Genomic DNA, 14,690 nt, shown 5'->3' on the forward strand with positions numbered 1-14,690 from the left:
AAAAAAAGAAGAAGTATGGTTTAAGTTGCATTAAGTTTGCAGGCCACCATACTGTACAATTAACAATGAATCTAGCCTGATAGAGTGGTTGCCTATTCAGACCTGGATAATCCTGGGTGAAATTTTAAGTAAGTTTGGGCTAAGATGGTAATTACCTGTGCTTTAAGGACAGTGCTGTCTGGTCTCCTTTGTGTGGCTGAGGTGAAACACAAGCATTTTTTTCCGCTTGAAACACTCCTGGTTGAACGATCTATTCTTGTCCTTTCCCTCTTGAATAATGATTAAATCCGTCGGGCGATGTGGTCCCAAACGTTTTATCTCCAACTTCTGTTCAAGTGCTAAATCTCACATGAGACAGATACTCAACACGATTCATCATTTAATGAATGAAACGTCCATTTGTTGTTATTTACTGTAGTAACTGTAACAGTAACTACGTTAGCCAGCTAGCAAGATCTGATCGGCTCCCGCCGTAAACCCCGCCCTTTCTACAAATCAGCCAATGAGAAGAGCTTTGGGGCACTAAACTTCTGGCCCCACCGCCGAAACAGAAGCGGGCGCTGCGCACGCGCTTGCTCGCGCAACAGCACCAGTTTTCTACACTGCAGCAGACGGGGCCATCTCGGCTGTGCCCCACCGAGCGGAACAGACGAGACGGAGCAACGAACTATTTCACACACAACTACTACACTACAACAATTGCGTTCATCAAATTAAAACTGCGGACATGTAATTAATTATTAACAATTAATGTATTATTAACTTATGCTCAATGACATTTTTGAAAAAAAAAAGAAAAGTATAATCTTGCCCTGCACGGCAGCGTTCTCTGGTGGGGCCGTGCCCCACTGGCCCCTAATGCAAAGACGCCACTGTGAGTTATATAGTGATCTTTCCTCAATGGTAACTTAGTTTTGTGGGACGGATACCGCAGTTTCGAATTTCAAACATTTTTAAACGTTGAAAAACGACTTTAAATTGTGTTCAAACTGCTTAACACAATTGTGTTAAAACACTATGAACTAATATAATCTTTCTAAACTTTTTACACATTTTCGCTGACCATGAACCTATTATACTTTTTTTATAACAGGCCATTAGTGTAATATAGTTCAACTTGTCACACTAGCACTGATTGGTCCTTTTAGGTTTTCATTGGGTTGAGGCCTTTCGTCAAGGTTCTGAGTGGCAACAAGTTCCAAAAAAAATAAATTAACTTTTCCTGATGTATGCAAAATATCGAGAATGCATCAAAAGGGCTTTTATTGTGAAAACTGCGTGAACATGTACTGTTGATGCATGTGTTTGTTTCGTCAGCTGGAATGAAAGCGGCATCAAAACCAAATAAATTGGAGCATGTTGCCAGCTAAAATCCAGAACACTTTTACACGTGGCACTTAATTATGCGTATTTTGCTAGACTTGGCCCCAGGGCGGCTCATATAGTTTGGAGATAAAATCGACTATTTGCTTGACTTTCTGAGGAGAAAACGCAATATTGGCTTTTGTCATCACCTTTGGGCTAATGTGGTCGAAGTACGTAGACCGATGAGTTATGAGATATTTGTACATTTGCATATCTCATGATTCAGTTGTTTAATTCCAATTTCTGGATCGTCTCTCTCTGTAAGCAAATCAGCAAGTTTGGAATCCTTGTGACCGAATTATCACTCGGGCATGCCTTTGGGTTGTTGGTTATTTGTGGTCCTTTCCGGGTAGTAGTAACAGGTGTCGGGGCAATTTCTCAATTGCGTCTAAGCAGATGAGATATTTAGATGCAAAAAGCACACAATACTTGCAGGCAATTGCTGGTTATATATATTTGTAATAAAAGTACGAACAAAGATACATCACAACATGCATCAACAAACAACATAACAGGCATACATTACAATAATCTGAGGCCTCAGATGGGAGCTTCTCGTTGCGTCTTACTTCATACTCTGAAGGTACGCGCTCAGACAAGTCCACTGAGTGTTCGAATCAATGAGTTCTTATTCACTTCGGTTGGGTTCTGGAGGGGGTGTGTCCCCCAATAAACCAAAAGCCTTTGTTTACCAGATGGTTATCTTTACAATTGAAGCTCCCCTGGATGCCATTTGGAGGGGTCGGCGGCCGTTCCATGTAACCCTTTTGCTTCGTTGACACTAGCCAGGGGGTCGAGGAACAGGCCCATACATCAAAGGATTGCATGGAAGATGATTTACAACACACGAAAACATAGGAACAGGCAGGCAATAAAATGCATCACACGACCCTCGAAGATTCACGCTTTAGATGACCCACAAGGAGAGAGAAGGCAGGCAATATATGCATCACACAAAATAGTAACAAAACTTAAGTTCATAGATAGACCAAAAATGTAACAACATGTAGATTTTCCATCACACAGGTTATGATATGTTTAAGCTTAAACCAGAACTCTGACTCGGATTGTCAGGATTTTCATTTTCAGAACAGCTGAATTCAAATTTGTGGAACGAAAATAGAACTTACGGTAAGTTATTATAGTATATTCTTCCATTACATTTTTAAGAAAGATGAAGCTCTAGTTTACTATACAGCTTTTTTTAGTGAAATCCTGTGAACATTCATAAATTCGAAGTACAAAACAATGTTATTAAAGTGTATTCATATTTTTTACAAAACAAATCCACACACAACCTGTAATTTAAACATACAGACATGTTCCCTTCTAACGGGGCCTGCCCGTAATTCCGACGCCTCATTGTTCCGACGTCTCAATGTTCCGAAATATTTCCCATTAGATCGACATGCCACTATTCCGACGGTTCAATGTTCCGAAAACGAAACCCATTGGTCCGAAGGTCCGTTAGTCCGACTTTTCAAAAAGGAGGCGCATTAGGCCGACGGTTCAATATGCCGAATAGGAAAAAGAGTTTTATACCTCGCTCGCTCCCTCTCTCGCTCTCGCTCTCACTGTGTGTGTGTGTGTGTGTGTGTGTGTGTGTGTGTGTGTGTGTGTGTGTGTGTGTGTGTGTGTGTGTGTGTGTGTGTGTGTGTGTGTGTGTGTGTGTGTGTGTTCATGCCCATGTTGAGAATTAGACCTCCGCTCTCTGTCCATGGTGCTGCAACACCGTGTCGAAATGAAGTGAAGCGTTGTCTTTTTGCCCTCCAAAATTCATCGTGAACGTGATATGTAGGCCTAGGTTGTATTTTGGAGACAGAGAGAGAGTGAGAGTGAGATTGAGAGAGAGAGGGAGAGGGAGCGAGCGAGGTATAAAACTATTTTTCCTATTCGGCATATTGAACCGTCGGCCTAATGCGCCTCCTTTTCGAAAAGTCGGACTAACGGACCTTCGGACCAATGGGTTTCATTTTCGGAACATTGAACCGTCGGAATAGTGACATGTCGATCTTATTGGAAATATTTCGGAACATTGAGACGTCGGAACAATGAGGCGTCGGAATTACGGCATGGCACCCTTCTAACATGTAGTGTTCATCATTGGCTCTGAGGGATCTTGTTGAGGGTCTTTTTCCTCCAACCTCCGCTTCTTGTCTTCGTTGGAAGACCCCAAACTTGGTAGCTTTCTGGGCAGCTTAAGGAAATTGAGCACATCCCATGCCTCAGGGATTATGCCTTGGTCAAAAAGTAGAGCTGTCAGGTTGGAGAAAGTCAGGATGCAGGCCAAGGAGCACAGCATGCACAGAGTATTAACCGGGAAGCTCTGGACGTGAACCCCATCCTTGAAGGAGCCACCTGGGAGATGGAGAACCGCCGGGATCCCCAAGCTGGGCCATCCACACAACAATCTCAAGACCAAACTCACCACAAAGCCTGTGAGAGACCCGTAACCATTTGCCTTGTCCAAGAAAAGCACACAGATCAGTTGAGGTAACAGGAAGCAGTAGGTCATTGATGCTCCGATGTACCAGATCACAAGCGTCCCCTTTTTGGTAAGGGTGAGTGAAGTTCCTGCAACGCCCATAACTAGCACAACAGCACGGATCACCCACTGCATCTCTCTTTGTGATGCCTAGAAAGAGAGGGGAACATTAGCCACCATTAGCTCAAAGTTCCCGTTCTGGCACCGTCAAACATGCCACTTTCTCCGGTGAAACCCGAGTCCATGGGGAAACCAAGATAAAGACAATTGCAACCACATTGGATGAAATATTCAAGTTATTTTCTGCACACCTCTTTCCCTTCGTTTTTTCTGAATATCTTAAAATAATTCTAGGTTGGGAAAAACGAAACTGACACGCATTTATTACTAGTTTCAAACAAACCAAACCCTTAGCCTAAAAAGTCTACAAAGATGAAGATGGGCCTCACCTGGGGCCTCAGGATGTTCTTGTAGATGTTGTTGGAGAAGGTGGAGGCAGCAGAGAGCAAGGCCGAGTCAGTTGATGACATCACAGCGGCCGCCACTGCACTGATGCCGATGATGCTGATGTAGGGTGGCGTGAGATGATTCAGAGCGATGGGGAAGATAAATGCTCCATCACCACGCTCAAACGGAGAAGGAGACCCATAGGATGTCTTGTTCCAGTCTGAGGAACACACACAGGAAGTCAGCCCACAGTGCTCCCCATTGGAAGGGTGTGGACACTCCAAGGGTAATGGGTTTGATTCCCACTGGCGGCAGTTATTTTTTTATGCCTACTTGATGCTTTTATCCAAATATCAGATACAAGTACAGTGCAGTCAATACAGTACAATACAGTCATTCAGAAGCTTAGTCCTCCTGCTCATGATGCCTACAGGAAGGCTACAGATATTAGGGTTCAAACCCGGGACCTCTCAGCTGGGGGACTAAAACCCTAGTAGCTGGAACACTATCCTTCCCCGTATATATTGACCCAAATGCATATTTACTTTTGTTAAGGAGGGTACATCGAACAGAACTAGTCTTATAGTCTACATGTGCATGCATGTTCCTACCATGTGTTCCTACCATCTTCTCTTCTCGCTCTCCCACAAATCCCCAAGGTCTGGCACAGGCCACAGTCAGAGCACAGGTTGAGAAGAAGCGAGACTGCAGCCTCCCCAACACATCTACTCTGCCACTATCTGACACACAGATAGCAGACAGACCACAGACCTTGAAGAGAGACAACAGCCTGCCCGTCACCATGGACAATGTGCCTTCCTCCATCCTCTGCACTCCCCCATCGACGATGACCTCCAGCCTCATCTCTCCCATAGCCACAACAACAACTCCAGCTCCACTGTCTCCTCCCATTGCGATTTTCCAGCTGAATTTAAGAAACTGGAATATGTTGGCATCAAACTTGCATCTGTGTCAATGATAGCATCGTCACGTCATGGCCAGAGGCTGATAACACCCAAGCGGAGAGAGCCCCAGCCCCCCCCCCCCTGTACTGATAGTAGTCCTGAGTATTACTGAGATAAAAAAGAGTTCAGCCGTAGACACAGTATAAAGGAAGCTTCGCATAATCTGCTGAACCCAAGGTTGCCTATGTCAAAACATGGCAACTTTTGCATTCCTGCTGTAACCACTAAGAGAGTAAACAAAGGGAAACTTAGACACACTGCTAACCTCACAAATCTCATACCAATGCCTCCAAACCAAAAACAACCTTAAAGCCTATCAACAACACCATCAGGATGGGTCTACTTAATGTTAATGTCGGCTCCTCCCAACTATTACTTTTTTGATGCCTGTAGATCTGGAAAAAGAGGTGGAGGGGTTGCTGCTATATTTAAAAATGTTGTTCAGGGGAAACAGATGTTATTTGGTGATTTTCCATCATTCGAATACCTTTGTGCCGTATTGAAATGCACCCCCAGAGTTCTCCTATTAATTATTTACAGGCCAACCACATACTCTGCAAATTATTTCGATGACTTTGACTGTCTAGTTATAACTGGTGACTTCAATTGTCATACTGATGATTTGATCGACAAGTGTGCAAAAAAGCTTTTTACAATTTTGGACACATTTGAACTGTCTCAACATGTGAAAGAGGCTACTCATTGTCAGGGGCACACTCTAGACCTGGTTATCAAAAAGGGCCTCAATGTTTCTGATCTCTCTGTGACTGATCCTTCCTTGTCTGACCACTTTGTGTTTTCTTTAATATATATTGTATTCCCGACATACAGACAAAATCAAATACTGTCAAAAAACGGTATATCAATGAAGAATCAAATGTACTTTTTAAAAAGGCCATCTCCTTGCTACCACCTCTCAACCCATGTTCTGCTGATGATCTTGTAGAAAACTTTAATCAGAATATTTTGAAAGTCATAGATGTCATTGCACCTTATAAGGTTAAAACGATTTCTGGAAGGCAAAAGGCACCCTGGAGAAAAGCTACTTCTGTAACAGGACAGAAAAAATAACAAGCAGGAAGGTTGAACCCATCTGGCGTAAAACAAAACTTCATATTCACCATGATATCTATAAAGAGAGCCTCCGTGCCTACAATTTAGACTTAAAAAGTGCGAGAGAAACATTTTTCTCCAATGTCATTAAAACCAAAACTTATAATGCAAAAACCCTATTTGCAACTGTTGACAGACTGACCAAACCCCCAACACAAATTTCACCTGAAATCCATTCCACACAGAAATGCAAGGAGTTTGCAGCTTTTTATACTGATAAAATTGAAGGCATCGGACGCACTATCAATATCTCCACTTCAAACAAAAATGTTGGACTACCAACCTGTTGGTGCAAAAGTAACATGGCAGGGATGGCATGCTTTAATGTTAGACTCTAAAACTCTTGTTGAAACTGTGACACAACTAAAGCCATTCACCTGTTGCCTTGATACTTTACCTACCAACCTCTTTAAGAATGTTTTTGACTGCCTAGCAATAGACATATTGCAGATAGTTAACAACTCTCTCCAGTCAGGCAAATTCCCAAAAGCCTTGAAAACTGCAGTTATTAAACCCCTTTAAAAAAAGCGGCGCCTAGATACCTCTATTATTAACAACTACAGACCAATATCAAATCTACCCTTCATAAGTAAAATCATTGAGAATGTTGTCCTCCAGCAACTTAATCACTTCCTGGCATCAACTGGTTGCCATGACACCTTCCAATCAGGATTTCGACCCCTGCACAGCACTGAGACCGCCCTTATTAAAGTTGTAAACAACATCCGTCTTAACACAGACTCTGGCAAAACCTCAATACTAATGCCACTAGACCTCAGTGCTGCGTTCAACACTGTAGACCATACAATACTTTTGGACAGGTTAGAAAACTGGGTGGGGCTTTCAGGCACAATCTTAAATTGGTTCAGGTCCTACCTAGAAAATAGGAACTACTTTGTTTCCATTGGCGACTTTGTATCAGAATCAACCAACGTGACATGTGGAGTCCCACAAGGTTCGATCTTAGGACCCTCTTTATTCAACATCTACATGCTCCCACTAGGGCAAATCATGCAAAATAAAGTCAAAGTGTGTTAAATAACAATATTGACCATCATTGCTATGCTGATGACACACAAATCTATGTATCGCTATCACCAATTGACTATCGGCCCATAGATCTGCTGTGCCAGTGCATTGAGCAAGTGAAAGAATGGATGTGCCAAAATTTCCTTCAACTAAATGAGGACAAAACAGAGATAATAATACTTGGTGCTAAAACGGAACGGCTTAAAGTAACCCAACACCTTCACTCTCTGTCCCTGAAAACCTCAATCAAAGCCAGAAATATAGGGTTTATCATGGATTCTGATATACATTTCGACAGTCACATCAAATCAGTTATTATCACCTTAAAAATGTAACAAGACTTAGAGGGCTCATGTCCACCGAAGACTTACAAAAACTTGTACATGCCTTTATCACTAGTAAGCTTGATAACTGCAATGGTCTCCTTACTGGTCCCAAAACAAACTCTAAGGAAGCTTCAGCTTGTTCAGAATGCTGCTGCTAGAGTTCCAACAAAGACCAAAAAATGTGAACATATTACACCAATTCTTAAATCGTTACATTGGCTTCCTGTAGGTCAGAGAATTGATTTTAAAATCATGTTGCTAAACTATAAATCCCTACATGGTTTAGGCCCAAAATATTTAACTGATATGCTTCCACTACATAAGCCTTCTAGAACACTAACATCTTCTGAGACCAATCTGTTAATCATCCCCAGAGTAAACACGAAACATGGGAAAGCAGGATTTAGTTACTATGCAACAAATAGCTGGAATAAACTCCCGGAGGATTTAAGACATGCCCCAACTCTGAGCACCTTTAAAACAAGATTGAAGACTTTTATATTTGCTTTAGCTTTCTGCTAAATCTTAAATACATCCACTTTATATAAAAGCTTTTTTTTTACTTTGCCTTTATTTTCTAATTTATTACTAAAATGCCTTTTTAACTTTCCCTTTATTTTCTATTTTTAACAGAAAGATACATGATCTGATACCAGAGAGAAAGGATAAGGGTTTGAGACCCAATTTCTGTCTGGGTTAGAGTCCTAGAATCTGGGTTGGATTCCCAGAGAAAGGCCTTTGGTTCGTGGTTAGAGTTCCGACGTGTGTCTGGGTTAGAGTCCTAGAATCTGGGTTAGAGTCTTAGAATAGATTCCTAGCCTAGAATAGAAATTGACTAGAATCCGGGTTGGAGTCCCAGAGAAAGTACCAAGTTTCTTTATGTCGGCTTGGAGTCCCGACGTGGGTACCAAATTCCTTTATGTCGGGTTTGATTCCCGACGTGGGTACCAGAGAGACTGTTGATTTTATTGTGTGACAATGTTTATATGTGAAGCACTTTGAGTCTGCCTTGTGTATGAAAAGTGCTATATAAATAAAATTGCCTTGCCTTGCCCTGCCTAAAATAGAGTTACCTGCAATGACTGCCACTCCTCCAATTATCGCCGGAGGGATAGCAAAGACGACCATGGCTACGGCAGCAGCATAACAGCTGAGTTTAGCTGTGAGGGAGGAACTTGCGGACAAGATCCTCTGATGAATGGGTTGACTGGCTAAAAACCCAAAAGCCTGGAAGACAACAAACAATCCGTCTCAGGACATGTAGGATATACAGATCATACAAGAGGATCATAAGTGATGATGGGATACTGTTAGGTGTTTTTCATATAATGCTAAATGATACATAAGACTAGACCGGGTAGCCCCGCCCATTCTGCCGGCGATTTGAGTTCGCCCTGCAGAAGGGTCTGGAGAAAAGCAATACATTTCTTTCTGCTTCCGATACGTTTTTGCGGGAGCCAATCACCAAGCTGGCTTTTCCCCCTGGCATGCTAACGGTTGGTTTAAAACAATGACGACAGGGAATCGACGGCAAGAAGCCAATTGCGTACAGAGTCATTTGAACTAGGCCCATTGATCACGCCTCTTGTGCTTAAGAAAATGACAGCAGCTTCCCCAGATCAACGTGCAATTTAAGATTGAGCTTGGTCTGGCAATAGCCAGGCTAACATAAGACAGCTCTTCGTTCTTTGGCTGTAGTGGTAGCGTCAGATAGACATATTTGTACATCTTGGCCAATAAGTTGATTACTAGGTTACTACACAAGCTTTCTTTTTAACGGAGTAGGTATTGAAATATGAAATTTAACATTATTAAGGGCATTGGCACAAGGAATCTTTCCCATCACCTCTAGACTAAATAACTAATAAGAACCACAATGCCAACTGTACCAAATGATTGAACCATTTTTGACAAAAAATTTGTGTTTCCATTTGTGTTACAATTATTTATAACACAAATGGAATTATTATTAATATTATTATTATTATTATTATTATATATTTTTCAAATGCTTTAAGAAGAAAAAGTGGCCATGTTTTAATTGGCTTTGCGGTGCATTCACCAATCTTGGACTTTGGAAAAACAACCAAGAAGACAGCTTGAACACACATGTAAAATCATGGCCGACACAATACCCTTGTGTTACATACAGCCCCACCTGTGGAACTGGGAACAAGTTGAGCATATAGTGATGGCCTCCACATAACAGAGCCAAGTAAAAGTCAGAGTACACTTAATAACTGTAATTAACAGTATTGCGGCAGTTACATTGCATCTTGTTTCATCGTAAATATAATTCCACACTTGAACAATGTGGTCGGTAAACCACTGCCATATTTGCAGAGGCCATCAGTTGATTAACCGAAACATTTGAACATAATAACGTGAGCTAGAGAGTTAGCTGAACCCAGCAGCTGATTAACATTTTAAGATTAGTACGTTTTCACACTGGGTGTACAGCTTAGCAACAACCAATAAATGATTTCATTCAACAATCACACAAGTAAAGGGTGAATGCAAACGCGCTGTTTGGCATTTCAGGACACATTTTTTTCCGTGGGAAATAGGACTCCCCTTTTGTGCACTTCGAGTTAAATTCAGGACCACATAGCCCCTTTCATAATTTAAAACAACAGATTCCATTTGATTTTGTGCTGTTGAAACGATTCAGAAAAATTATCGTATCAGAGTCACATTTGTGACTCTGATACTTTTGAGCAAAAATATCTGGACACTTTTTCTGCCAGTGTGAAAGGGCCTAAGAACATGTTACTTCAGTAGTACAAAATTATAAATGTTTTTGGGGTTTGGGAGGAGCTCGTTCCTGCAGCTTACCAAGAATAGAAAGGTGTCACCCTTCATCAGAAGGGAGTCTTCCTCCCAGGTCCCGAGCCACGGGGGGTAACCAGTGCTCTTGAGGTTGAGTGTTGTGTTGGAGACACTAGACGCTGCAGGGCTCATCAACACAAAGGGAACACACAGCCACTGTAGAAATACACAAAATAACAAGCTATCACTGTAGACCCACACAATACAACAGACCGGCAGATAATGCAATTTTGTGGATTCTTGAAAAGTTAAGAGAGACAGCTTGACCACAAATGTAACCCATTTTCTTATAAACGAATCCTTGAGGTGGATTTTTCATTGCCAAACATTGTTCCAATATGCAATAAAAAGGATAGCGAGAGATTTGCGATGTTCATTTATTCAAATACCTCAGTGAACCCCGGGCAGACCCGATCAGCCTAACGCTGAAAATAAATGGAATAGAGCTGGCAATGGAGGTGGACACGGGTGCGTCAGTTTCGGTGATGAGTCAAACTAAACCTGAGTCAAACCTACTCCAGGTTGTGGTACTCTGGAAAAGCAACTGCTCTGAGAAAAACTGACATCAGTCAGATGATTGGGAATTCCATCTGTACCTCTATGGATGTTAGCCAAAGAGCTACATATTTAACTAGACAGTTCAGGATTCTAGACTGACAGTACTTACTTAAAGTACATCAAGAATGAAACCAAATGATTCAGAGACATTCATTGTCAATCGATACAGTGCCGTCAGGGAAGTATCAGATGTCAAGCAGTGGTTATAAATCAACACCAAGGATTATCCAGCTGATTCAGCGTCCCGTGGTCAAACTGCTGAACCTCTCCAAGGTTGTCATTGCTTGAGAAATGGCTCAGTCTTTCAGCAATGGGCAGAACAAGAGTTGCCCAATTTACCTCTAATAGCAATGTCAATTATTCTGGAGGATTAAAATAAAAAATAATAGATTAGTAAATACATTAGTAAAAGAACAACACGAAAGCCCTAGTGTTCTAACCCGCTACTACTCATCTTGGAACAGCATTATTAGAGCTGTCGCCTAAAAAGACGACATCTCTAATAAGAGCTATGAAATTTCAAGAGTTTTCGACTTACGGTATAGGCTGCAGTATGACTTTTACAGAATTTGAGGGGGAAAAAAAACGTTACAGAAACAATAGGGAACCAAGCAGCTTCGCTGCTCGGACCCCTAACTATCACCTCACTCAGAGCATCCAATCTGTCAGTAGATTAAATTAGAAAAGCTAAATCTGATATTGTATGCTTCTATATCGGTAGCAAGGATTCAAGGAAGAAAGTGCACTACTAAAGAGAGAACTTACTGTCAAGAAGAAAAGTTCAAGCTTAGGTCAGACCAAGGACGGAAGGTTAAGCCTATTGTCCATGCCAGAGGAGACCAAGTATCAAGCAATCTTGCCGAAAGACCATCCCGTTGTTACTCAAAAACATCCGTCAACAAGTAGGACACAGTGGAAAAACGACATGATGCCTCAGCTGCGGCAAAGATATTGGATCCCCTGTGCAAACTCCCTTGCAATCATATCACATTGTGTAACATACAGACGTCTCTAATCGGCTCTGGGTAATCAGAAAATGTTTGACTTCCCTAAAGACAGTATGTTGGTGTTGATTACTTCAGGCCAATAGACATAAGAGGGGACAAGGCCTTTTAAAGCATTATGGAGTCATCTTTACCTGTCTGTCTGGTAGGGCAGTCCATCTAGAAATAGCCCAATTCCATGACGCAGATTAAAGGTCCCATGGCATGCTACTTTATGGATGCTTTAATATAGGTATTAGTGGGCCCCTAACACAGTATTTGAAATTCAGCCGAGGTGCAGAATTACAGCCACTACAAGGAAGTCGCACATTGAGCTTTCCCCAAACGCGCCGTTTTGGTGTCTGTAGCTTTAATGCAAAAGAGGAGGAGAGAGGCGGGTCAAGGAGGAGGGTGGGGGTGTGGCCCTGAGCAGCTTGCAGCCACGGTACCGTGCGCTCTGTTTACAGTGGATAGATCGCAATGACGAGGCGCACACAGCCTTTGGCCGTGTTCTGTAAATATTCTATAATGCTCCGGGAGCTCTGGCGGGAATCCTGGAGCTCTATGTCTAAATAATATCATATTATACATAGATATCTATATCAAATAATATACATTATCACGGCCAAAAGCTGTTTGCGCCTCCAGACGATATTATGAACTCCACTTCAACATCAATCTGAAGTAGACTGAACCACGACATGGAGGAGAAGGGGATTGTTGCCCGCAATTGTCTCCCACCGGAGCCCCACTGCCCGCTTACGAGGCACCACCACCTCGAAGTGGGCAGCGGGCCTCACGGCGGTGGTGCCTCGCGACGTTGGTGCCTCCAGCGTGAGACAATCGCGGGCAACAATCCCTTTCTCCTCCATGTCACGGTTCATGTACTTCAGTGAGTAAAAGCCAAAGTTTCTTACCCCAAATTCCTTCTCAACCATGGCTGAGATAACCCCTACTACGAACAGTCTTAGCTCATTGTCTCATCGTTGGGCCAAAATCTGCGGGGGGGCAAAGCAGAGAAGGGGAGGTAACATTTCCCCGTCTGACGACATGCGGGGAAAATTCCATTTTGCTTGTCTGAGCGTTGTTTTTTTCAAAGGCAGAGCAGGATACCTAATGCTTGTTTTATACCTAACGCCGTTTCTAGCTACTGGGGGACCATAGTCAGGTTACGGGAATTCATATTAATGGTAGAAAACCATGGTTTTCATGCCATGGGATCTTTAACAATTATGCAAAAAAAATTAGCTGCTTAATTTGCAGGAGAGCCCAGGTAAAGTCAATCCGGTCTGTGTGAGTGTAAAGGGTGTATGGACATTGGTAGATTTGTTAGGACAAAATTAAATAGGTGTTTCTCTTTTTGACCTACTGCGCTGAAGAACATGAGGATGAGTTGAATGACGTCTGTGTAGGCCACAGAGTAGAGACCCCCCAGCAGGGTGTAGGTGATGGCTACGGCAGCAGAGATCCAGATGCTCACTGTGTAGGATATATCCAGAATAACGCTCATGACAGCACCTGGGAATGCAAGAGAACACAAATAGGAAGCAGGTCAGGTCGAGGGAAATCATTCAATGGAAATGTATCCTAAAATAACTTTTCCCGAGAATGGTTTTGTGCTGTAGGTTGTCTTGTGCGTTACGTGATAACAACAGTATTAGCCAATTAGTCGCATGCGTATGAGAACTACCGCATGAGAGCTAACTGTGAAGAATATGTATATTTTCAGTTGGTCTTCCATTGAGGCTAGAGTGTGATGACGTCATGCACTCTAGCTTTGGCTAAAAGAGATCACAGCTTTTGTGATAGCCCCACTTGGGTGAAGTTATATGTCGAGAGCACCTCAAGCAAAAGATGACCAGTTGCATATAGCTTGGCAGTTGTGAAGATTTATGTTAGGTTTTCTTTATCTGTCATCACAATAATTCAATAGAGTTCAATTCAATTGTATTTGTATACCCCTTAACCACCGGTACAGTCTCAAAGGGCTTTACAATAAAACCATAAAATAAAACTTGCTCCATACAGATAATCATGATATTTATAGAGCAAAGCCCATTCGAGTGCCAGGAATCCGAGCTGATGCACTAGATAGTTCTTCTCCAAGGAAGTCAGCTTCCTGCTAGCAAAGGCGACTGGCCTCAGCCCTACTGAGTGTTCTTGGTAGCTTTAAAATTTGCATCTATGCGTAACACATAGGGGTTTGCTGGGTCAGCGAATGCTAATTGTGTCCTTTGACCGCTTCCCTGGCCATCAAATGGGCCCTAGACAAGCTCCGCTACTACGTCCTGGGGCGTGAATTTACTCTCGTGGATGGCCAACGCCAAGTACATCAACGCCAGGGTGACGAGGTGGTTCCTTGCCTTAAAGGACTAGGTTTCAGATGGACCACCGGCCATGGCGAGAACACACCATCGCCCTGTCCAACCCCTGTCTCTGGTCAGTCAGAGGTGGCCCGAGGCTTCCTCCAGAAACAGCTAGGTTCTAGAGCGTATGGTGGATGTTGTGAAAGTGTTTGGCAAAAGAGGCCTGAGTCCAAGGTCAAGGAATGATGCTACATACATGCTTTAAGGCTTCAAAATTTATCACG

At 42.6% G+C, this 14,690-nt stretch overlaps 1 protein-coding gene across 1 annotated transcript; it reads right to left on the bottom strand.

Annotated features, from left to right (window-relative positions):
• Positions 1-3,431: 3,431 nt before the first annotated feature.
• Positions 3,432-13,627, bottom strand: LOC115530731 (high affinity choline transporter 1-like). The gene is made up of 5 exons (XM_030339453.1): positions 13,470-13,627; positions 10,566-10,715; positions 8,804-8,957; positions 4,300-4,517; positions 3,432-4,000 (listed from the first exon to the last, which is right to left on the bottom strand). Exons 1-5 carry the CDS (start codon positions 13,608-13,610, stop codon positions 3,449-3,451), a joined length of 1,215 nt encoding a protein of 404 aa, XP_030195313.1. The 5' UTR covers positions 13,611-13,627; the 3' UTR covers positions 3,432-3,448.
• Positions 13,628-14,690: the final 1,063 nt, after the last annotated feature.

This window comes from Gadus morhua, chromosome 2 (genome assembly GCF_902167405.1).
Source record: "Gadus morhua chromosome 2, gadMor3.0, whole genome shotgun sequence".
Lineage (NCBI taxonomy): Eukaryota > Metazoa > Chordata > Actinopteri > Gadiformes > Gadidae > Gadus > Gadus morhua.

Bases quoted from the DNA above. Each gene is read 5' to 3' on its own strand.
- LOC115530731 (XM_030339453.1), bottom strand. From the start codon at position 13,610: ATGAGCGTTATTCTGGATATATCCTACACAGTGAGCATCTGGATCTCT. The intron at 4,518-8,803 runs GTAACTCTATTT...TGTGTTCCTCAG, and splicing joins AGGAGTGGCAGTCATTGCAG to ACTGGAACAAGACATCCTAT. The intron at 4,001-4,299 runs GTGAGGCCCATC...CTCTCTTTCTAG, and splicing joins AGAACATCCTGAGGCCCCAG to GCATCACAAAGAGAGATGCA.